Raw genomic sequence first — 25,208 nt, 5'->3', positions numbered from 1 at the left:
AATATCGAAATATCGGAATTAAGGGTACCTATTGCAATTTTTCAGTTTTATTTAAAAGAAAATTATGAAATTACGACAAGAACTGTAAAAAAATATGAAAAAAGCTACGGCTGACTATTTGGCTGATTGTACCTTAAAAACATTAGTGAATCATCTTAAATACTGGTATTAATTCCGGAGTTCCGGTATTTAAGGCCAATATCGGATTTCAACACCGGTATTTGAGAATCGTCCGATATTGGATGCGCTAGTGCCAACCTCGCCAGATTTTCAAAAACAACGAACAGAACATAGTCAAAAACAAAAGCCTACTACCGTAAGTTTTTATAATTTCTATTTTAATTGCGCTGGGCGTTGGTCGTTCGTCATACACTGTCACTGGCCAGTAATAATATTCCGCCTACCAATTCCACATGCCGATGATACGCATCGGTGGCGGACCGCCCCCGCTACAAATGAGAGCCGGTGCCCAAAACTTGGAAGCGCATTCCAGTTTTATATATAAGTAAATAAATAATGATCTTGATTTGCTATTATTTCACTTGAATTTACCTAGGTACAATTGTGTCGCTTAACTTCGAGCTAGGGTAAATCCAGTCGATCCTCTCAGCAAATATCTACCCTATTACCTTTTCTTAAATACCAAAACCGCATAATCTGACACATGGATTTACCCGAGTTTGAAGTTAAACGTCTCAATTTAGGTACAATTTACACTGAGATCAATATCAAATCGGCAGAACTGCATTATAAAAGTTAATACGCGCCTGGTTTGCTGATCATGTGATCGCTTTGCTATCCTAACGCAGCTCTCTGCGTTTAGGTTTTCCTGAGCAATTCAGGAAAACCATGACCAATTCAGAAATATCAGTAGGTATGACAAGAAATCTAACGACTATGTGACTTTGAAGGTCACTGTTACTGGAAGCTGGGCGGAATACAGAACCGGGAATCGGGGAGAGTTTTCTGAAATTTTAATTGGTTTTTGAATTCTGTGCGAGCTTGCGACTTTTTGTTTTTCAGCTGTAGGGATGTTGTGTCGTAATAGAACTTTCCATATGTACCTATTTTCAGCTATTTGTTTCGGGAATGATTGGCGGGCCTACCTAGGTACATCACAAATTTTTCTTTGTTTATTCGTATACTGGTTCTACTACATCGTCACTGAGTCGGTAAATATATTCCTCCCACCAATTTCGCCCTGTAACCGCCAAAGATAGTAAAGATACCAATCGCATGAAACCAGACACACAACGCTCTCGTTGCAGTACTTTATTGTATTGTATGTATGCTCATTTGTTTAAAACCAAAATATATTTAGCAAAACAAAGGATCTTTCTGAGACAGTGGATCTAGTTGCCTTCTGTATGGGCTAGTTGTTTGATGAAAAGCATTCCACTATGACACAGGCCCATTCTTAGTACGTATACGTGTTTTTTATTTCCTTTATTATTTGAGAATAACATTTTTAGTCCAATAGCGGACGCTCGATTGATTGGCTAACATCCAGGTACATATAAAGGCTCCTCTTCACGTTGGGCCAACTCCAACGCCAACAAGGGACGCATCCATGCGGTAGAATGAGATAGCAATATCACTTGCTCCCTCTAACGCATTAATGCGTCCCTCGTTGGCGTTGGCGTTGGCCCAACGTGAAGAGGAGCCATTAGGTCCATTCTAGGTACATACTGTTCTAGAATATCTTTGCGCAGGTAGAATCCTTAAATTGGTAGCTCCAGTGCTCGAAATGCTAATGCACAATAGTTGACACCCTGTTGTCACCTCCATTACTAATGAGTACTGGGACAGTGGCGAGCACTCGGTAGTGAGTGTTTCTCAAAATAGTGGCATCTTAACCTGTCATCGAGTTTTTGAATTGAATGTATATTTATTTGCTCTTTTTCATATGAAACAAAAACCGGGCAAGTACGAGTAGGACTCGCGCACGAAGGGTTCCGTACCATAATGCAAAAAAAAAACAAAAAAAAAAGCAAAAAAAAAAACGGTCACCCATCCAAATACTGACCACTCCCGACGTTGCTTAACTTTGGTCAAAAATCACGTTTGTTGTATGGGAGCCCCATTTAAATCTTTATTTTATTCTGTTTTTATTAGTATTTGTTGTTATAGCGGCAACAGAAATACATCATCTGTGAAAATTTCAACTGTCTAGCTATCACGGTTCGTGAGATACAGCCTGGTGACAGACGGACGGACGGACGGACGGACAGCGAAGTCTTAGTAATAGGGTCCCGTTTTACCCTTTGGGTACGGAACCCTAAAAATGTATCTAGATAAACTAAAACAATGTTTATCGAGGCCAAGTCATTATTTTTATTTAAATTTAATACTTATATTTATAAAAAATAAAGAGTAGCACTTTTCACTGTAACCTGTCTTGTCCAAAAGCATCGCTCTTCCAGTTTTAGTTCTTTAGATTTTATAAGCATCAATTTATGTAAATAAAATATCATGCTATATAATAACATAAACAATACCTTTTAAAATGTACTTTGAACAGGCCTTATACAGGGTGGAACATTTCTAGAGACTGAGCTGAAAGGATAGTGTTATCTAAGTGATCTACAATCGAGTTATTATAATCGTAAAGCAGGATTAAAAAGTAAAACAAAATCATTAAAATGTAATATTTTTATATCCGTAACAACCCTACAAAGATATTTACATTTTAAATTGGCACATGTCATGTCATTCAATAGGATCTATTTGCTAGGGTTGAAGCATACAGATTTTTGCTCTAATGTTTAACAGACTGTATCTTAAAAACCGTTAGAATTATTAACGTGATTAATAAGTGAAAAATAAAGTACGTAGCCTAAACAATTCCACGTTTGCGTAAAAGTCCTTCGTTCTGTTCCACCCGATATATATATTTTTTACAACAATATTTACGCACGAAGTTTGTCCAAGGATATTTTCACTGTTAACCCGTACCAACCCGTACATGCGCGGTATTGCATCTGACTCATACACAGAAAAATTTATTTAGATCATAACTATGGCAAAATATTAGGTAAGTATCAAGGTAACCACCGTAGGGTACCATCATGACCCAAGTGTCGTAGTTTTGTAGAGACACGTGGTTAAAGGCAGACATCTGGTGTTTTGTAACGGAATGTTAACTTTAACTTGTCTCGATTATTTTAAGAATTTGGTATGGGGTCTAATGTAATAATATCATTTTAATATTGTATGAAGGTTTATTCATCTATGCCAAAAGTGAGACATAAGTATTATTATCCGTTCAAGGGAAAAAATAAAAATGAGTGTATTTTTCACTGTAATCTGCTTAACTTTAACCTGTGTTCAATGTATAGGTTATTGTAAATCTTGAAAACAACTTCTTCATTTTCCGTTCCCTTTTGAAACTTTGGGGTACTTAAGTAGTAAAACATATTTTTCATTCTTAAAAGTAAAAAAAATACAAAAAAATATTTTTCATTAACTTTAACCTGTCGATGCCACTTTCTTGAGAATCACTCTAGTATTACCGGTACCGATGTCAACTCATACCGGCAATGTCCTATTGTTTCTCCGGACATGGACATAGAAAACTAAGTTACACAGTTGGTACATTTGTTGATAAATCAATCATTCTCATAGCACACCACCCTGGGAAGAATGAAACAAAGGACCAAAACATACTCTAAAGGTAGGCTCAGACTGAAACTACACATAAAAATGTAGCATAAAAAAAAAACTAAACTATATTTATTTTTAGATGGTTTTGGTTGGTGATGGTTTGAGGTTTAGGCCCCATAAATGCTGAGTATGCAATGTACAGCTACTAAATTGTAGTAATAATCTACCTTGCTTCAGACTTCGAAAAAAAATTAACATTCTAGCTTCTTTAAAAAATTGTTTTTTTTTTTTTTTTGCTACAATTGCTAACTAATATGTCAGAACACGACAAGGTACCTTATAAATCTAAGCGGAAAGACTAACTGTGACAAAAATCGACTGTGTGGACATGGCTTAACGTTACATATACCTACCTATGACATATTATGGAACAGTACCTACCTGTGATCTTTATAAAACAGAACAGCCACTTAGCCCCAACCAATCACCATGAGTATACGAACGTGTATAGCGGTATTAATCACTGTCATTAAACTGTGCATCTGTGATGACCGCTATGGTGACCTAAAACAGAATGAGGCTTTGTGTGCGCGTTTTGGAATGAATGCACTGTTCGACCCTGAAATGGTGATCAAGACAAAATGGCGGATATACTACACTTGGAATTTGAGATTGTCCTTTGGATGCCTTGATATGACGTTCAAAACTGTTAATCCAATGGTAAGTACATACACAGCACTATTTAAACAGATGAAAAGAGTAGCGCTGCCGACTGTGTTAAATAAATAACTGCAGAAGATCTAATTGGTGTAAACACTAAGGTGGAAATGAAGAACGTAGTGTTTTTCCTCTGTGGTAGATATAATATTACGGTTAGGAGACGACATGCCGCTACCCTGCAATGCTATGCTGCTGCGTTTCACCCGAAAATTTCTTTGATGCGGCGGGGTAGTATTTTTATATTTGTATGCCGCAGGGGTCACCAAATGGCGGATGGCCGACCTATTTAATATTTTTGCCTATTTAATAAACTCAAGAAGAAACGGACCGCGATGGTCATTTTAGTTTAAGAACCGGACCCCTGAAGAAAGTAATTGGTGAACTCTGGTATAGCGTATTATAGTTGTTATTCAATACAATTACCATTCTTGATGCGCGTCGTCGAAAATTCTGTTCAAATGCTGTAGGATAAGAATAATTAAATTAGGTACAGGAGAAGAGCCGAATTGTCAAACAGGCAACTTTATCTGCTGGGGATTGGGTTCTATGTGGGTTTTATTCGCCTACTTAACTTCAGTCCAATTTTGGTTTCACACAGATCATCAACCGCTTCTATTCCGACATGAACAAGCACTTAGAGACGCAGCCAGTGTGGGAGGCGGCTACCCTGCTGGTGACCATGGGCTACTTTAACCATCAGATGCTGCTGTTAGCTGAGCCTGGGCCCGCTGGCAAATTTATCGGCATACCGAACATCTCACAACGAGCTAGTGAGTGCCATAAAATTAGTGTAGTTTGGTATCTCTCTCTCTTCAGTCGTTCCCTCATTCCTGAGGATCGTGGTCACTATGTTTCACATCCTTGATCAGCTGTCTCCATCGGTCTCGATCCATTGTTGCCCTCACTGCTTGATGGAATTTGCTCGAGGAAGTGGTGGATTTGGTGGAGGTAGTTTGGTATACCAGGAGGGCAATTCAAACTTACGTTTTGACATCAAAATGATGTTTTTGCCTCTGGACGATAATTGCTTACCATTAGGCGATTCGTCTGCTTGTTTGCCTCCTCAAAAAATATCATTTTGATGTCAAATGTACGTTTGAATTGGCGTCTAGGTAAGTCAACCGTGCTTTGGCTGCAGTTTTAAACCGACCCTTATTATGGTCATAGTGATAGGGTAAAAAAACCATTGTATGTTTAAATAAGCTCCAAACATATGCAAAATTTAACAAGGATAGTTCTGACTTGCAGGCCTCCTCAGGGATATTTTGACTACGAAGGTTTATAGAAATAGTACGTTTTCTTTCTCTTTGCTTTAACTTAATTCCTTCTTCAATCATATGGCTTCAACACATTTGACAAAGAATCCAAGCTCTTAACGTCTGTATGTGCGAGTAATGCTCTCATAAAATATTAGTTTCAGTTTGGTTTATTCAGGATAATATATCTCTTCAACGTCTCTCACTTTTTTTGACCATAGTCTTAATCCCTCTGTTTTTCAGTCGAGATGCTGCCGCACCCAGCCAGCGTGCCGCTCCTCAAGTTCCAGCTGAAGCTGATCCGCGACGGCAAGTTCCTGATCATGATGGACTGCCACGTCGGGGCGGTGTCGCTCTCGGCTCGGTACAGCGGGACGCCGCCTACTGAGGAGGAGTTGGCCGAGGCTGTGGCTGAAGCTGGGCTGGGCGAGGGCTTCTCAGCTTGCATGAAGGGAAAGAAACCTATTAAATTCTAGGACAACAAACGTCGACATCATTGATAAATATACAGTACTTGAGTCCAATTATCCAATACGGCTTACACCAACATCAACCCATTAAACATCGACAACATACATCATCATATATACTGGGTCAAGCAGATCTTGTCAGTAGAAAAAGGCGGCAAATTTGAAAAATGTAGGCGCGAAAGGATATCGTCCCATAGAAAATTTGAATTTCGCGCCTTTTTCTTTGCTTGACCATCTATACATATCATGTCACGTGTATATTTATGTATTCCTATGTGACTTAGCATGAATAAATGAAAATGAAATAGAAGTCAATGTCCCACGATCTAAGTTCAAGATTTAACTATGTTGAATTTTAAAGTGGCTAATAAAGTGTACTTTCTGTGACTACTGGAATGTTAAAGCAAGTTTAGATAAATAAATACCTACTTTATATATTTTAAACAGTGTTTTAATTACCTTAACATATAAGATTGAATTCCCTATATTGTATTTTGAATAGAATCATTTTAAATGTTCCAGGAATTTGTTTTGCTTTAAATTCAGTTGACTGAAATCTGTGTATTTGTTATCATAATTGATATATTGTTGATATGACAAAGGTTTGTTTATATTTTCGGTAAGTAATGAAACCAGCATCCTTTTAAAAAAAGTAAATAAATAGTCTCGATCAATATATAAACAAGATGAAATGAAATCAACAGTCAGTAAGTATGAAGCATTAATCAGCAGACGAACTAAGAAGTTCTGGAACTGTATTTAACACAATATTGGACGTTGTCTTGGAATTGTGTTTTGTCTTGGTTCCCCAGTTCCCCTACCGTCTACATCTTACTTAAAATTGAACTAGTAGTCATAATTTTAGTCTTGCTAAAATGTTCTGGTATATTTTCTTGACGGTGACCACGGCATCCGCAAACCTGGACCTTCGCAACGTTAGCACGGAAAACTGGACAACATGCGAACAATTCATGTACAACTATACCCACGACGTGGACAAGATAGTGGACATCGAGTGGAAGATATTTTACTCCTGGGACGGAATGTTCCATGAGAGCTATAATGTTTGGTTCACGAGGCCTACGAAGGCGGTAAGTACTTGTACCGGGAATAAGTTTTGCAAAAGTTTTAGATAGGTATCTACATTTTTTGTTGCTAGCCTATTATGGTGTCCCACTGCTGGGCAAAGGCGTCTCCCCTTGTCTTCCACGACTCCCGACATAGCGCCTGCTCTGGCCAGTTACTGAGAAAAGTCGTCCCGACATCTCCGTCTGGGCCTGCCGCGTCCGCGCCCTTCTTCTGGCATCCACTTATTGGTAGCCCATCTGTCTCTGGATACATGTGGCAGACGTGACCGGCCCAGTCCCATTTGAGCCTAGCAGTCTTCTTGCCGACATCGGCAATACGGGTTTTTGCGCGCAGCGTGGGTGTTCCGGATACGATCGGTCCTCTTCAGACCTAAAATGCTGCGCTCAATAGCCAGCTGGCAAACCTTCAACTTGGACTTCTGGCTCTCTGTGAGTGACCATGTTTGAGCACCGTAGATATCTACATAATTTGCAATTTTGCATCTGGATGTAAGGTACCCTAAACACCCTCGTGATATTCCTTACTCACCTGAAATTTTCATAACTTTGCTAAAGGCTCCACCAAGGAAAGAAAGAGAGACTAATCGGTTTTAACCAATATATTTTGTTTTGTCGCATAAAAGTGGAAAAATGGGCTATCGATTGGTACTAATTCACTGAGTATGCCACATAAATAATATTAAAATTGTTTCAACTCTCCTCAGCCTCCCCTATAGTGGCCCTTCTGTCGTATGTCGTTAAGTGGCGATGACCATTCTCGTTCACTATCTATTTTGGTAATTGCAAATGTGACTTGGCCTACACAGTTTTAAGATATACATATACATTATTTATTTTTCGGTGAAGGAAAACAATACATACATACATACATTTACATACATACATACATACATACATACATTTTCGGGTAGTTATAACATTTATTGGTTAACCAACCAAATACAAAAGCGCCTGGATCTGTCACTGAACGACCTGAGTGACCTGACTTTAACCTACATTATTTGATCATGTAATGTCTGGATTAAGAAGTTATTTGAGGGTAGATTTTCTCTACTATTTTTTAAATAAGTACCTAATAGACTATAGATACTGCTTCGATTCCAGCCTGGGGCACTGGAGGCCTTGGTCACTTTTTCTTAGTATATGACATTTATTTCAGTAAATAATTTCTTTCTGCAGATGATAGATCGCTACCGCGTCCAGCTCGAGAGGCAGCTGAAAGACGTGAACTTCAACGATTCTGAGCTGTTCATGGAGACCCGCATAGACTTCACGGCGCTCTTCATCAAGACTAATGTGTCCGGCGTGTACCGCATTGTGCCGCATACGGCTTTTCATGGTTAGTATCTTAGACGTGAACTTCAACGATACTGAGCTGTTCATGGAGACCCGCATAGACTTCACGGCGCTCTTCATCAAGACCAATGTGTCCGGCGTGTACCGTATTGTGCCGCATACGGCTTTTCATGGTTAGTATCTTAGACGTGAACTTCAACGATACTGAGCTGTTCATGGAGACCCGCATAGACTTCACGGCACTCTTCATCAAGACCAATGTGTCCGGCGTGTACCGTATTGTGCCGCATACAGCTTTTCATGGTTAGTATCTTAGACGTGAACTTCAACGATTCTGAGCTGTTCATGGAGACCCGCATAGACTTCACGGCGCTCTTCATCAAGACTAATGTATCCGGCGTGTACCGTATTGTACCGCATACGGCTTTTCATGGTTAGTATCTTAGACGTGAACTTCAACGATTCTGAGCTGTTCATGGAGACCCGCATAGACTTCACGGCGCTCTTCATCAACACCAATGTGTCCGGCGTGTACCGTATTGTGCCGCATAAAGCTTTTCATGGTTATAGTATCGTAGACGTGAGCTTCAACGATTCTGAGCTGTTCATGGAGACCCGCATAGACTTCACAGCGCTCGTCATCAAGACTAATATATCCGGCGTGTACCGTATTGTACCGCATACGGCTTTTCATGGTTAGTATCTTAGACGTGAACTTCAACGATTCTGAGCTGTTCATGGAGACCCGCATAGACTTCACGGCGCTCTTCATCAAGACTTATGTGCCCGGCGTGTACCGTATTGTACCGCATACGGCTTTTCATGGTTAGTATCTTAGACGTGAACTTCAACGATTCTGAGCTGTTCAGCTGTTCATCAAGACTTATGTGTCCGGCGTGTACCGTATTGTGCCGCATACGGCTTTTCATGGTTAGTATCTTAGACGTAAACTTCAACGATTCTGAGCTGTTCATGGAGACCCGCATAGACTTCACGGCGCTCTTCATCAAGACCAATGTGTCCGGCGTGTACCGTATTGTGCCGCATACGGCTTTTCATGGTTAGTATCTTAGACGTGAGCTTCAACGATTCCGACCTGTTCATGGAGACCCGCATAGACTTCACGGCGCTCTTCATCAAGACCAATGTTTCGGCGGGTACCGTATTGTGCCGCATACGGCTTTTCATGGTTAGTATCTTAGCATTAAGTGCTTTATAATTAGCTGATAGTATCACCTGTCGTGATAAAAGGCTAAAAAACTTGGCGCTGCGTGCAATATTTCTTAACAGTACCTACGTAGTAGACCTTTGATACTTTATCGTACTTTAGGTATTTAAATAAAAGTAAACAAACAATTCGTACATTTTCGGGTAGTTATAACATTTATTGGTTAACCAACCAAATATAAAACCGCCTGGATCAGTCACTGAACGGCCTGACTTCAACCTACATTATTTGATCATGTAATGTTTTCTTCTCCCCTTAACTGGCTGAAGGGAGCCGTTTGAGGGTAGATTTTGTTTACTTTTATTTAAATACCTAAAGATACAGACTATAGGTATAATGTAAAATGGGAAAGGGACACGCACTACTTTAAACAGCTTTTTCACTTCTCATGCTCAAAAAGTGCACCTTTATGTCGTGCGTAGACGACATAAAATCGCATTTTATGCTCTAGAGCATAAAGTAAAATCCTCTATTACGACCCTTATTGACTTAGCAATAAAGTCCAAATTCTGCCATACAAACTGCCAGCCCTGCCGGCGCGCCCCCGACCGGCGCTCTCCCGATCGGCGTGCCCCGCGCCTCCGACCGGCCCAAGAACAATTTTCTTTAGTCTTGAATAAATACGTTAAAATAACCTAAAATATTTGATTTTTTGTATATTTTCCTCGCAATCGAAGTGAAAAGCAGAGTGTAGAACAAGGGCATAAATGTCCATTTTTACCCTCGTCTACTATTTTGGTCTTCGCTTCGCTCAGACCAAAAAATTGCCTCGGGTAAAAATGGGTCACTTTATGCCCTTGTTGTACAATCTACTATTTTAAACTAGTGAACAAGTTGTGTGTAGGTCATTGAAAGCTGAAACTGGTATACTACCCCAATGTGCATTATAATATTTATAATGTAGGTACATTCCGTTTCAATCAAATTCGAACCTTTCAAAAACTACATAAGGTAGCATTTCCTTTGGGGTCTATATTAATTCGCATAACGTAATACTCCTAATTCGAATTGGCATAACGTATGTTACGCATAATTTCTAAATCGCATAACATTATTCCGCTTAACTCATTACGCATAATGTTAATGCGCATAACGTAAATTGTCATAACGATGACTTGGGATAAATATAATAAGCATAAAGTTACTTTACATAATTATTAAAGGGTATAAATATAAAAGGCAAATAAATAAAAATGTAGACAGAGCGGCTCGAATGAAGGTTCGGAGAACGAAGTTGTAAGTTAATGTAGCGCTTTTCTAGATCACAAATATCACAATACGGTTGCCAAAAATTTTATTAGTAATCTTGCGGCCTTTCTCTAGGGACTTCAGCGATTCGAATCCTGAGTATTTGACTTTTGCTCGATAAAAAAAATCACTAAAATAGGTCTAATTTGCACTTTAAAAAAATTTGCACAAACAAAAACAAAATATGAAATTACTTCTAAGCTTTAATTTAATCAAAAATTATTAAAAAAAAAGAAGAACACGAACTTACTACGTTTTAATAATGTTTTACAGCAAAAATATTATTATTTGTTACAACAGCTTTGCTTTGTTTCGCTCGATCCTGTCCTAGCCTTGTGAACCTGACCAAACCGAGTTGGTTTTGCCTTAATCCATCTAATTCTCTTGCTTTATTAAATTATGCGAATTCATTTTGTGCCAAATAAAGTTATAGTTAATAATGTTATGCATATTTAAATTATGCGGATTCATTATTATGCGCAATAAGTGGTATGCTTTTTTAATATTATGCCTGTTCAATGTTATGCACAATTATGTTATGCCAAACCTGTTATGCGAATTCATATTATGACAATTAATATTAGGCGTATTAAGGGGCACCCTTTCCTTTGTTTCATTGTTTTCTAAAACTAACTAAAGTCACCATTGACCGCTAGGTGGCGATAGTGCCACGCGCGGCTTACGGCTAGCCACCAAAATTGGTGTGGGACGGATGCAAGAAGCTACCTGTTGCAAAGTGACGAAATCGCGGAGTGAGCCACGTTTTCTCGCGGGGGTTTACATTAAGAGCGGTCAGGCGGTCACCGAGGGTCGGCAGGGAAAAAAAAAATGTAAAAAGTGGCTCACGTAGTATGGGTAATGATTCCTAAGCTTGTCTTAAATTTGACTTTTTTGCCAGTAACATATTACCTAAATTGAAGTCTGATTTTATATTTTACACTTAATATTGTATCTAAGCAACATTTCCAGTGCCCTACATACCTAAAGCACCCCTTGCTCTGAAAGTGGTGGAGCCTGGATACCTGGGCATCATGAACTGCGGGCTTCGCTACTGCTACGCCCTGGCTCCGACCAACAAAATGCCGCATGATGATTATGTAAGCATGCACACACATTTCAATGCCTTTAAAATAAGTTGCATTACTTACCTACTTACTCCGTTGGCTAGCGACCCAAAATGAGACTTGGCCTCCGACACAAGACAGCGCCACTTTTCTCGGTCCTGTGCGACCTCTCGTCAATTGTTGAGTCGAAGTTCGCGCAGGTCCGCCTCCACCATGTCGCACTAGCGATATCTGGGACGTCCGATAGGACGTCGTCCTGCTGGACGCCCCAGGTATGCTCTTTTCACGTTCCGATCTTCATCTATTGTCTCAACCATTACCATTACAATTTAATTTGTGTCATTCAATAGCTTTACCTCACTGTACAGTCGCTATCAGATATATCGGAGCGGCCAAGGTGTTCACAATATCTGAACGCGCACTCTATCGCCTTGACAATAGAGGCGTGTTCAGATATTTGTGAGCAACTTGGCCGCTCCGATATATCTGATGGCGACTATACCTCTCTTCTACTCTAGCTCTGACTATTAGGCTTTTATTGCGTAGGCATTGAGGTAATAATTAATGTGAATGATAGCACATTCAAGTAATTAACTATTTATTTAATAACATTTTTAAAACATAATAAAAACACTAAAAATGTATAATAAGTGAAAGAGAATTATTAGTTATTGCAAGATATATATAAAAAAAAATATTAAAAAAAACCTTAAAACAACTTAATCTGGTCAACCATTTCATCAACAAGAAAAGTTGCAAAATTCTAAAAATTAAGATGGAAAAAAATTACTTTGTGAGATTTTTGTTCATCGCTTATTTCGTGGTAAGCTAGGCTGTATTACTTACAATTATTTTAAACGGGTTACTCACGTCAAAACGAACGGGTTAAGTCGAATAAACGCTCGATATGTTTCGATTCAATTTTCTAGGAGTGACGAGGACAAATAAATAGGTTTTACAATATTTATATTTATTGTACCTTTTGTCTATTTGTCACTTTATTATATTGTTTTACATTTGTTTTTAGTTGTCAGTAAATGCTTGTTCTGGAAGCATGGAAGCCGGTTTTCTCGTTTTCGCTCTCCGCATATAAGCTATCGAATGGTTTAAATGTCCACAATTCCTGGACAAGGAGGACTAGAAAAAAGGCTGCATTGAATCGTGTTAACACTAATTTATTTTATCTTCAGCTAGCCGAAGCAGCTGCTCGATTGCAGTTCTGGAACAGCCTGGGCCGTTCGTACCTCACGAGGTCTACGCCGAGGCCCAAAGTAACAACGGCGGCATACGATCCGGACGATGATGACATCGAATTTGAGAAGCACTTTAATACATTTTAGAGTTTCTGATAGCCCACTGCGGCGCACAACCCACATACAGTAAGCGCCCCAGGTTAAGTATCCACGACGTACTAGCTGTATATAAAAGTGGTTACTTATATATGTAAGGGCACTGATAGTATTACACGTGCACAGTAACCTGAAAACTGTAACAGTGTCATCCTCCATGAATATTTTTGTGCCAGGGCCGTGGGTTAGATATCTCTGCAGCTGCACTGAACTGAACATAACTGCATGTAAAATATTTGTATACATTTATAGGTACCAATAAATTGTAAAATTATGTGCACACCCAACTTTTATTAATGACCTTACCTCGTTTTAACCGAAAAGCCTACGGCGATTTTCCGTTCTTTGAGACATTTAATTATTGTGCTGTTATTTAGAATACTTAAACGGGTAAGATTGTGTAGGTAAAGAACAGTGTATGTTTAACATGCACGCATACACAATGTGCAAGGTTATTGCTTACAGACAGTTGCATAACATCAACCACTTGAACCTAAACATTAAACAACTGTCATAAATAGTTCTTCATGATTCTCACGCTTCTGGTTATAAAGACAAACATTCACTGTAGTTCCTCATTTGTGATTAAGCAGGGCAACATGCGTCTCTTGCTATTACTTAATTTAATCTTTATTATCGAAGCAAGACCTAAAAAACTCCGCAGTCAATCTAGACCACATATAAAAGAATTTAGTGAGGACATACACCCTAACTTGTATGACAACGCGATACCGATAGACTTTTTAAATATGGGCGTGTCAGGTGTGTATGACCCTTCTCTTGGTCAGAAGCAGCCATATGACGGAGTAGCCATGTATCTGGTACATGAAAAGAAATCCGATGACGATTTACGCGCTTTCCTACAACGGGCAGCTGCGATGCGGGAACAACATAAAACGCCGCCAAAACCAACACGATCCCAAGGTGATACATTGGACATGCTACCGTTATTTGATTTCGAGACTATACACACATTAAATCTTGCTAAACCTCATATATACAGGGAGAGGGTAGAAAGCAGTAAGCTCTTGTTTAAAGGTAACAGAAACCAAAATACGACAAAGCCTGAAGATCCTAAGAATCTTGAGGATATTGTCCCTCTGAACTTGTTCGATATGAAGGCGGGAGTGAACGAAGATGTCATCAGATGGACGAGCTGCGACGATTTTGCTAAGAAAGCGCGATTCCATCCGAGAGACGTGGCGGGGGTGGACTGGGTCCCGTTCTACTTGTGGTCGATGCAAACTTATCCAATTCCTGAGGAGTTTAAATTCTCATATCCTACTAGGAGGGTAAGATAAACCTTCATTTTAGTACATAAATTGGTCGAAGAACATCGTTGTCTTTTCTATCGTTTAGTGGAATTTTATGAATTGTAAGTAGGTATTACATAGTACCCTAGAATAGTGATAATGTCTTGCTAAATATATACTTACTAAGTGTATTTTCAGACTACTAGACAGTTTTAGTCTGATCCTCGAACTCTAATGAAAAATGAGACAGATTTAACATCGTCACATTAAAACCTTATAATAATTTCTTTACAAAATGTAAAATATTAGTGGCTCTTAATAATTATTTTTGGTTTTTCTTAGATTGTGCAAGAATACAAAGATCTGTACGAGTCAAAGTTGACGAAGAAAATAGATTGGACGGCACCCATGTTGCTTCTGCGTAACTGGCTTGAGATGCTTCTGGTAGCCGGGGACAAGAGAGGACTGTTCTATGGCATCCCTAAGTCTGCCATCCCAGACGATGTCAGAAGTAAGCATTTGCTATTACATTAATGCAATAGGCGATCGACAGCCCGAATGTCTCCGGCCAGGCGTCTCTGCATTTTAACATCAAGCAGCTACCACAGTCGATGCCGTTTACTGGTCATACGTAAACCTTATTTCAATTGAATAATGGATTACAAATAGTTAAGTGTGTTCCTATAGGTACATGGTCTCGTAAACTTCATATGAAAATTTCCGTTTACGGGTGTAGCTAGGTACTACCTATAGGTATGTACAGTTAGCAATACTATTCGGTTAGTATCTTTGCATACAATTTTCTATGCAGTGGGTACCTTTTCTATGCAGCTGGCTGTAGAATGTGTAACTTAGAATTAGACCAAGTCTGCAACGATTTGATAGCACACTCAGTGCAAGTGTTATTTTAAACAAACTTCTATGAAATTATGACGTATAAATAACACTTGCACTGCGTATGCTATCAAAATTTCAGACTTATCTTAGACTCTACATATTTTTTGTACATTTCTCTGCGATATAATAATAATAATTCAGTCAATGCAGGGCAGCTTGTGGCGAGCTGTTGGGGATTAGCGACCTCACGTACCCGAGTGCTCCTGGGGAGTTCTGTTACCCGCAAGGAGGGTGGGTGGGACAGGATTCTCTGCCTCTGGCTTGCCTTAGCCGGCCGGCCAGAGTGGAGTCGTTAGAGCTATAAGCTCCAGGGGTGGAAGTGAAATATGCATAAGACGGAGTTGGCACAGTGACTGTTAACAGCCACTGGGTAGAAAGCGGCGCACACCTCTCGACACCACAGAGCCGCTCACACCGGTGTTGCCCTTGAGCCATCCTAGATGTCGCTTTTTGTGGGGGCCCATCTTGTGAGGGCGAGTCACCGTCTGCCGGAAATAAAATTGCATACCGTTTTATTAGGCAGGCGTCCGGTTTTTTACCCCATAGCTCAGTACTTAGTCCATCGCTTTCACCCAATAACCTAGTTCATTTTAGATACCATCAACTCTCAATAGCCCTTACGCCCTGGCGGGTGCTGCCTCTGCGTGCGTCCCATGACACGGGTAAGGGCAGCATCCGCTCGGTGTACCCCTTACATTTAATTAAAGTGTCAAAAGGGCATCTACGTGTTGGCTTCGGCTCCGCGCACGCCTCCCAAAGGTCCGGAACACCATTGTTCCGTGATGGGAAAGACATACAATAATTCAGCCTATATACGTCCCACTGCCGGGCACAGGCCTCCTCTCAAGCGTGAGAGGGCTTCGGCCATATAGTCCCCACGCTAGCCCAATGCGGATTGGGGACTTCACATACACCTTCGAATTTCTTCTCAGATGTATGCATGTTTTCCTCACGATGTTTTCCTTCACCAAAAAGCTAGTGGTAAATATGAAATGATATTTCGTACATAAGTTCCGAAAAACTCACGTGGTCACGTGGAGACCGCGCATCGGCAAACGTAGCGTAAGACGCCCTCGCACTAGATGGAGCGATGATCTTCGCAAGGCGGCTGGCAAGAGCTGGATCAGAGTTGCCGCAAATCGTGCGCAATGGCGTGCAATAGGGGAGGCCTATGTCCAGCAGTGGACGAGGTAGGCTGATGATGATGATGATTATGTATTCAGAACAATTTTTTTTTCAGATTCAACAACATGGTACCCTCACGCCACAATCAGAATGAAGATGGTGGACCAGTACCTAGCCATGATGTTCTGCGAAGAGCACTTAGCCATGATGCTGGCTGTGGTCGGAGAAGAGCCAGACCCTAAAGAGAGCGCCGCCGAGGCCGCCAAGCTTGGCTTCCATGGCATTGGGGCTCCGGTGACCAAGCAGGGCCAAGTGGGCTCTCCGAAAGATGATAGGTTTGAAGACTTTGAGGAAAAAATGAATCTGGATCGGCATTCTGCTGTTGTGAAATCTTTCTATACTCCTTAGATGAAAAGTTTTATCCTCCTAAGGCCCAAGGTCCTACCTAGAGTACTTATTCAGTCCGATGAAATTTAAATCATATTCAATTGGAACAGAGTCGCATTTGTTTTGTTTCGTTCAATTTTCAAACAAAACCAAAACTAATTATCTATTCCCTGCGCTAAAGGTTCAAATTTCAGTGGCAAATTCTGGATTTTTCATTTGTATGGTTGGTTCTATTATACAAATCACAAAATAACATGTTTTAACTTTAAAAATAATGGTGCTTTAATATTTACTATTATATAAATAAGTACTTAAGTATTAGTTATTAGATGATTGGAGAATAATTAATTCTTTAAATCAAATTCTCATCTAATGCGATTTTTTAAAGCGATATAAGGTGCCGTACTGGGACCGCGTTGAGCACCAGTCAACGCGGTCCCAGTACGTGCCATCTTGAAACTTAAGTCATTGTCAATAGAGGTGACAACTTTTATGTTACTTTTATGTTGTTCTTTGTTGGCCATCGCCAGTAAAAAGGAAGAGAAGATCGCCAGTAAAGAGAAGAAAATGCTGAAGCAGTTGGCAATGAAGTAGGTAATTCGTTAAACCACGGGGAAAAGGCGAAGTTGTTCAAGTCTTTCGTGGAAAAATGGATAGAGTTGATAGGATACATTACTGAAGAAGAAAAATATATAGGTTAAAAAAAGTTTTCATTTTTAAGACCGTGTTTTATTTCCAGAGATTGTATGAAATACCTATGTATCTTAACGAAATAAAAGACTTACCTATCCAAAAAAAGTATATGATGAATCTTCTTAATACTTATTCAATTTCTTACACCTACCTACGTTCTTTAAGAAATTATTGTACAAATAATGATTAAGGTTGTGAAGTGTCGGAAACTGAATGTCACACTGGAGTTGGAAGTATTCAAAGCCTTCGGTAACGCTACCATTAGGCGCCCTGTAAAAAAAATTACTTACGCTAGAACGGTCCGAGTCCGGGCCGTGCCATCCGACACTTCAGTTCAGTTTTCTATCAAAGCATCTCGTGATCACCCGTCACAGAAAATAAATAAGATAAGATAAGATGTTTATTTGTATCATGTACATGGGTTGTTATTACAGTTATACAGGAAGCTTCCATGACACCCTGTCAGGGCACACAAATTTTCTTATTTATATATGCATGCTATGATTATGTCTAATATTTTGAATTAATGTATAATTAATAATTAGTCAGAGCGAATTTCGTATTAAATTGAATGTCAATGTTAGTTTGATTACAATTTTTGGTATACATAAGTAGTGCGGCTAGCTTTCATCACGAAACGAATTTTATAGGGAAAATGCGACTAAGTTTTCACTCGTAACAACTATGTGGCTACCACCAGTTTGGCACTGACATAAACGCTATCGAGAACGTAACTTACTTTCTATGCATCTCGCTCGTACTCGCATATTAGTGCGAGCGAGATGTATAGAAAGTAAATTACGTATATACGTTAGCGTATATGTCAGTATTGACACTGTCAGTGACTCATTGGTACGGGCAGGCGTGGCTCACTCCGCGATTTCGTCGCTTTGCAACAGGTAGCTAAAAGTACATCCGTCCCTCACCGATTTTGGTGGCTACCCATAAGCCTCGCGTGGCGCTGTCGCCACCTAGCGGCCATATCTGTCCTAATCGAAACAGACGCGTTTTGTTAGAGAGTGAATCTTCTGTACCTAGTACCAATAGTACTATTATTTATTCTGTGGTTACGGGTGGAATTATTACTGTAGTTTGGAATTTTCTGTTATGCAGAGGTAATGCAGTTGCTGAAACATTCAAAGATTAACAGCGGTCAAAGAATGCTACAACATCCTTCCATTGATTATAAAAGTGGTTCATCTCGTCAGTCAGTGCAGATTATACAGTGGCACGGTGAATCCTATACGTGGACGTTACTTAGGGCATACTGAAAATTCCTGGACTGGCTACTTAGAAAAAAATAAGTAAGTAAGTAAGTAAGTAAATATCCTTTATTGCACCATAAAGTTAAAAAAATACAAAAAGCGAAATAAGTCGTCTCATATATCAGAATCCAGAAACTTTCAGTATGGCCCACGTATCCGTGCATTATAAACATTATCTACTTACATAATACCTACTTTAATAACAGACTATTACATACAAAGGAAGCAACTGTGCCTACCTGTGGTAACTTAAGAGAAAAAAAATTGCAACTTTAAGGGAAATCAAAATCAGAATTATTTAAACACTTCAAGCCAAAAAGTTCAACAAAAATTTACGCGTAGAATTGCTGCGTTTTTTTAAATTTTTATCACCAAAATGGTCTCACAAATATTCAGAATAATCCTCCTCATACTGATAACGCCAGTGATAGCCAAGAAAGTAAAGCTAGGTCCACACTGGGACCACCGCGAGCGCACGACCTGCGACGAGTTCGGTCGGTACGCGCGCTTCAATCCTTACGCGATGACCAACGAGTCCTGGTTCGTGTTCTACTACTGGGCCCCGCAGCCGAGCTCCTTCTATTTCCATTTTGACTTGCCCACGAAGAAAGTGAGTGAACACCTTTACTTTTGAAGCTACTTTACATAATATAAAGGTGTGTTTAACTGTTTAGGGTCCACAGCTCGGGTGTGTGAGGGAAACAGCGCTATGGCGTCCCACTTAACCCGCACACGATGACGGACGAGTCGTGGTTCGTGTGTCTACTACTGGGTACCGCCGTTACCATCAATTTATTTAATTTTATATTTTTTTGTTAGAACGCACTAAGGGGTAAATTCACGATCTACGCGGCCAAAAGTCGATTTATCAAAACAATAAATACCTCTGCGATAACAGCTACCTGCGGTAGAGGACCCTTTAGAGGCTAGATAACAACCCCTCCCACCCTCGTATGCACTTTCTAATTCGTTTCACGTCAGTCGGAATTTGATCGTGTCACTTCGTGTATGTTACTTGTTCTCGGCGCTCTTAGAAAAGCAAAACTTTGACGGTGTGGTTTATTGTTTTTAAGAGATCAAGAGTGAAAAAAATCATGGATTCTGAAACAGCAGGTTAGTAATTTATAAGCAAAAATAAAAATATGCTTTATTTATTTGTTTTTGAGGCTAGGTTAATGCTCTGAAAGAGAGACTGTTTTTGAGCGTCATTTTTCGCAAAAAATAAACTTCACTCGTTAATAAGTAATACAATAGGGTGAGATCGAGCAGAATTGTTAACGACATGTTATAGTCTATTGTTTTGGTTATTATAATTTAAAAAAAGACTTTCCGCATGCTTCCGCCAAATCATAATTTTTATACTTTAAAAATAATCCGCCATTTTACTCAAAAATAAACTTTTTTTTGTATTGAGTTTAATCGACATGTTTATTTGTTTTAGATGTACCAAATACGTCAGAAATGAAGATCGTGACTAGAAAACACATATTTTATCTCTTCAAAAGTAAAAATTTACCTACATTGGAAGAAAAACTGTGTTCCTTAAGAGATCAACCTTTTTCTCATGAAGGCTGCACTAATGAGCAAATAGAATTATTTAAAAGCAATTTTGCTTATTTCAAGTCAGAATTTAAGACTAGATGGAGTAAAGCTCAGTACAAAAAAGACAGATTCATAAAAAACAATAATTCTTGGCTAGAAGGCTCTTTCGCGATTCCCGTTGCTGAAAGTCCGTTGTTTGTAGATATGCCAAAGGCAAATTTCGGCAACACGAATGATGGAAACACCAGCAGAAGGTTTTTTGATGATCCAAAATTAGCATCAGATATAACTGGAATCAGTTACGAGCTGATATATAGATTAAAAGTAATTTTAGAGACGATATCAAGCTGCCACAAAATTGACTCTGAAAAATACGACAGTTACGCAAAGGAAACAGGAGAACTATATATCAAATTATACGGATGGCATCCCATGACGCCCACGATGCATAAGATACTAGTCCATGGTGCTGTTATTATAAAAAAATGCGTTACTACCCATTGGACAGCTCACTGAAGAAGCTGCAGAAGCGCGTAACAAGCATTTCCGATCTTATCGACTTGATTTCGCAAGGAAGTTTACGAAAGAAAGCTGCAACACGGATATTTTAAATCGCTTACTTTTGAGTTCCGACCCCTTACTGAGCTGCAGGAGAAAAGTAAAAAAAACGAAAGCACAGTACTTTCCCGCCAGAGACGATAGAATTGCTATTGCCTGCCGATCCGAACCCAGAGTGCTCTTCCGGAAGCGAAGAAGAAAACATCATAGCAGAGACTGTAGCTTAATATGGCAACTGGTTTTATTTCAGTAATAAATTATTATACACATTTTACTATATTTTTAATTTTTTCCTCTTTTGTGCAGATGTCGAAATTTTACATATCAGTAGAATTTTGAAAAAAATACCCTATAAATTAAAAAAAAATATCATGAAACAGTTGTTTCAACTTCGTAAAACGTTAAAAAATACAAAAACCCGCAAAAATAATTTTGGCCCCGTAGATCGTGAATTTACCCCTATGTGGAACGGTGTAAATACATTGTTTTTTTTTTTATTATACTATTATTGTCCATGAGATACAACATGCTGATAAATGTACCTACAGATGACAGCGCCAGCGTAGCCCTTGCAACAGAGTCTCATTTGTCACAAGTTTAGGTACATGGTACATAGGTACAGAGCCCTAAAAACAACAAAACTGGCAGAGTATTAAATATATTTTTTTTTAGAACTACACCTACCTCCACAAAAACCTGGACAACCGTGTGACTATTCCCGTCAACTGGACGGCTAAACACGTCATGCTTAGAATAAAGGCGGAACTATCACTACTAGTGGAACTAGGAGACAGAGGACAGTACTTGATGTATAACGTGAAGACGGCTCTGGGTGAGTATTGAGTATTAAGTACTGGACGGTTATTCACGTCATGCTGAAAGTGGGGGCTATTTGTCACAGAGCTAGGAGGTAGAAGACAGAACTTGATGTATAGCTTGAAGTTGGCTCAAGGTGATTAGACCATTATACTGGTTGGTCGTTATGCTGAGAGATACATTTTTATATGATGTAATAACGTCAAGAGGATATATATATATACTAATATATGATGTATATGGTGATGTTGTCGGCCCCCTAGCCCAGTCGGTATATGGTTATAGTGACCTTGCCTATGAAGCAGGAGGTCACGGGTTCAAATCCTGGTAAGGGTTAATTTGTTTGTTCATCACAAATATTTGTTCCTGAGTTATGGATATTTTCTATGTATTTATCTATGTCTCTCTGTTACATATCGTCGTCTAGTACCCACAAAATATTGAGCTTACTGTGAGGCTAGGTCGATTTGTGTAGGATTTTACATAATATTAATTATATTTGTTTGTTAAGAGGGCTCAGGGGGAGTAAACCTATAATATTCGAACGTTCAAAGACGCCACGCTAAAATTGGATGTAGAACTATCACTTCTTGTAGAGCTAACGTAAAGGTGGCTCAGAGTGAGTAGACCACTATTATACTGGTACTGGTCGGACGGTTTAACACGTCATGATATAAATGGGGGTTGAGTCACTTTTAGTAAAGGTCTTGATGCAAAATGAACCCAAATATAATTCATTAATAATAATTATGTCGCCAATACAGTGGCAATGGCAATTATTATAAAATATTGGAAGAATGACTGAAAATTCTGTTTTATCAAATCAAAAAAAAAAAACAAATCAAAGCATTTATTTTCAGGCTACTAAGGCCCATAGATACATACCTTACAAACTAACATATATATACAATAATAAAAACTTAAATATTAAAAAAACATTTTCGTGACGCAGTTTTCTGTTGCGGCGTCACTTGCTCTGGTGTAGGATTCGGCAGATTCCCACGGAACCGCCGAAATATCACACCCTTCGGCCAGAAGGCCGTGCTCGCGATGGCTTCCAGCAGCGGCCGCGGCACGCGCACCACAAACGAGCTGAAGTGCACGTAATGTTTTAGGTCTGCATAAGGCAGGTAAACAACTGACGCCATTGGAGGTACGCATGAAACAGACGGGAGATAACAAGATCGTTGGTATGATGGTTTGCAAGGTTGGTACCATCATTGTAGGTTCCTATAAGTGCCTTCGCTGTCTTGCACGGGTGCACGGAGCGGGTTTCCATATACTTCATGAAACTTATTATATTTAAAATAATCCTTTAGACTCACATTAGAATGGCCAGGGTCCGGGCGAGGCATCCGACACTTCGGTCACCTGTCATAGAAAACGAAGTGTCGGTTGCCTTGGCCCCCCTTAATGCTGTGTGTTGTCATTTTCATTTACTGTAACATTATAACCCGCAAAGCATACCCACCCATAAAACTTAACGGGCCTGATTTAGTTAAATTATGCTTTATCCCTTTCTTACAAATACATAAGTCAAAATGACAGATAAATAAAAACGATTCATAGCTAATTCAGGCCAGAAAAGCGTTTATGAATAACGCCATCTATCTTTAACTTTAACTTTAACTTTCAGAAAGACATAGTATTTGCCATGGCGCGGCTAAAAGAATTGCCTCGCAAGAATGAGCTTCAAGATGCAGCAGGACGCCTCAACTACCGGAGCCGCGGCGGCAAATCCTATCTCTACCAAGGTACGAGTATGATCATCTTACTTTGAAGTAAAGAAGTTGCCTCTAAGTAAAAGAGTTGCCTCGCCAAAAAGAACTTCAAAATGCAACCGGGTGCCTCAACTACCGGAGGCCGCGGTAGCAAATCCTATCTCTACCAAACCAAGGTACGAGTATGATCATCTTGCTTTGAAGTAAAGAAGTTGCCTCTGAGTAAAAGAGTTGCCTTGCCAAAAACAACTTCAAGATGCAACAGGGTGCCTCAACTACTGGAGGCCGCGGTGGCAAATCCTATCTCTACCAAACCAAGGTGCGAGTATGATCATCTTGCTTTGAAGTAATAAAGTTGCATCTAAGTAAAAGAGTTGCCTCGCCAAAAACATCTTCCAGATGCAACAGCGTGCCTCAACTACCGGAGACCGCAGTGGCAAATCCTATCTCTACCCAACCAACGTACGAGTATGATCATCTTGCTTTGAAGTAATAAAGTTGCCTCTAAGTAAAAGAGTTGCCTCGCCAAAAATAACTTCAAGATGCAACATCGTGCCTCAACTACCGGAGACCGCAGCGGCAAATCCTATCTCTACCAAACCAAGGTACGAGTATGATCATCTTGCTTTGAAGTAATAAAGTTGCCTCTAAGTAAAAGAGTTGCCTCGCCAAAAAGAACTTCAAAATCCAACAGGGTGCCTCAACTACCGGAGCCGCGGTGGCAAATCCTATCTCTACCAAACCAAGGTAAGAGTATCGTTAACCAATAAATGTTATAACTACAGGTAATAACAAACAATGTTCAAGAGTATGTTCATCATGCTTTGAAGTAAAGAAGTAGACCCTTTTTTTGTTTTTGTTTTCCAGAATCATTAGGAAAATGATTCTGGAAAACAGGGTTCCGTACCTCAAAAAGAAACAACGGAACCCTTATAGGATCACTCGTGCGTCTGTCTGTCCGACCATTCCCCCCTTTATATCCGAAACTACTGGGTTTAAAATAAAAAAAAAATACACTAAATAGTTCTTTACCCATAGATGACAGGAAAACCTATTAGAAATGTGCAGTCAAGCGCGAGTCGGACTTAATTACTTAATTTTTGATCCGACCCCTACGGGTTCATTAAAGACATTTCAATCACGTTCCACATAAAAAATACATTGTTAAAAAATTTGTAATGTACGGAATCCTTGGAGCGCGAGTCCGACTCGCTCTTTACCGGTTTTTTCTTGTTAAATTATTAACATACGACTTTTTTGAGCAGGTCACCACTGGATGCCTATACCCGAACAGGACGAAATGGCTTACTGGGGTCCACGAGCTGAATACTTCACATCTGAGACGGTTTGGTGAAAAATAAAAATCATAACAAAATATAAAGCCTTTTGTTTTACCTAATAAAAAATACAAAACTAAGGGAAATCTAAGTGATATAGGGAATGATACACAGTTTTCTACGAAAATCGACTGGTAAATATCACATGATATTTCATGGTGTAGGTACTTACATAAGTTTCGACAAAAGCAAGCCAGGGGTCGAACCCAGCATCTCTGGTTTCGACGTAACTCTTCTTAGCATTTGCTAGCATAGCCGCGTTTCAGCAATGAGAAACTGGAAAATGTCAATT

General features: G+C 39.5%; 4 protein-coding genes across 4 annotated transcripts; all 4 read left to right on the top strand.

Annotated features, from left to right (window-relative positions):
• Positions 1 to 4,036: 4,036 nt before the first annotated feature.
• Positions 4,037 to 6,493, top strand: LOC134799793 (uncharacterized). Its single transcript, XM_063772202.1, has 3 exons — positions 4,037 to 4,323; positions 4,922 to 5,093; positions 5,823 to 6,493. Exons 1-3 carry the CDS (start codon positions 4,093 to 4,095, stop codon positions 6,053 to 6,055), a joined length of 636 nt encoding a protein of 211 aa, XP_063628272.1. The 5' UTR covers positions 4,037 to 4,092; the 3' UTR covers positions 6,056 to 6,493.
• A 425-nt stretch (positions 6,494 to 6,918) lies between these two features.
• On the top strand, positions 6,919 to 13,313 carry LOC134800372 (uncharacterized). The gene is made up of 4 exons (XM_063772872.1): positions 6,919 to 7,140; positions 8,317 to 8,476; positions 11,879 to 12,006; positions 13,164 to 13,313. Exons 1-4 carry the CDS (start codon positions 6,925 to 6,927, stop codon positions 13,311 to 13,313), a joined length of 654 nt encoding a protein of 217 aa, XP_063628942.1. The 5' UTR covers positions 6,919 to 6,924.
• Positions 13,314 to 14,071: 758 nt separating this feature from the next.
• Positions 14,072 to 17,153, top strand: LOC134800371 (uncharacterized). Its single transcript, XM_063772871.1, has 3 exons — positions 14,072 to 14,614; positions 14,918 to 15,086; positions 16,713 to 17,153. The coding sequence occupies exons 1-3, from the start codon at positions 14,072 to 14,074 to the stop codon at positions 17,003 to 17,005; spliced, it is 1,005 nt and encodes a 334-aa protein (XP_063628941.1). The 3' UTR covers positions 17,006 to 17,153.
• Positions 17,154 to 19,318: 2,165 nt separating this feature from the next.
• LOC134800370 (uncharacterized) lies at positions 19,319 to 24,933 on the top strand. The gene is made up of 5 exons (XM_063772870.1): positions 19,319 to 19,552; positions 21,715 to 21,874; positions 22,974 to 23,065; positions 23,495 to 23,612; positions 24,845 to 24,933. Exons 1-5 carry the CDS (start codon positions 19,319 to 19,321, stop codon positions 24,931 to 24,933), a joined length of 693 nt encoding a protein of 230 aa, XP_063628940.1.
• Positions 24,934 to 25,208: the final 275 nt, after the last annotated feature.

This window comes from Cydia splendana, chromosome 19, assembly GCF_910591565.1.
Source record: "Cydia splendana chromosome 19, ilCydSple1.2, whole genome shotgun sequence".
Classification (NCBI taxonomy): domain Eukaryota; kingdom Metazoa; phylum Arthropoda; class Insecta; order Lepidoptera; family Tortricidae; genus Cydia; species Cydia splendana.
This window is presented reverse-complemented; position numbering and strand designations above follow the sequence as displayed.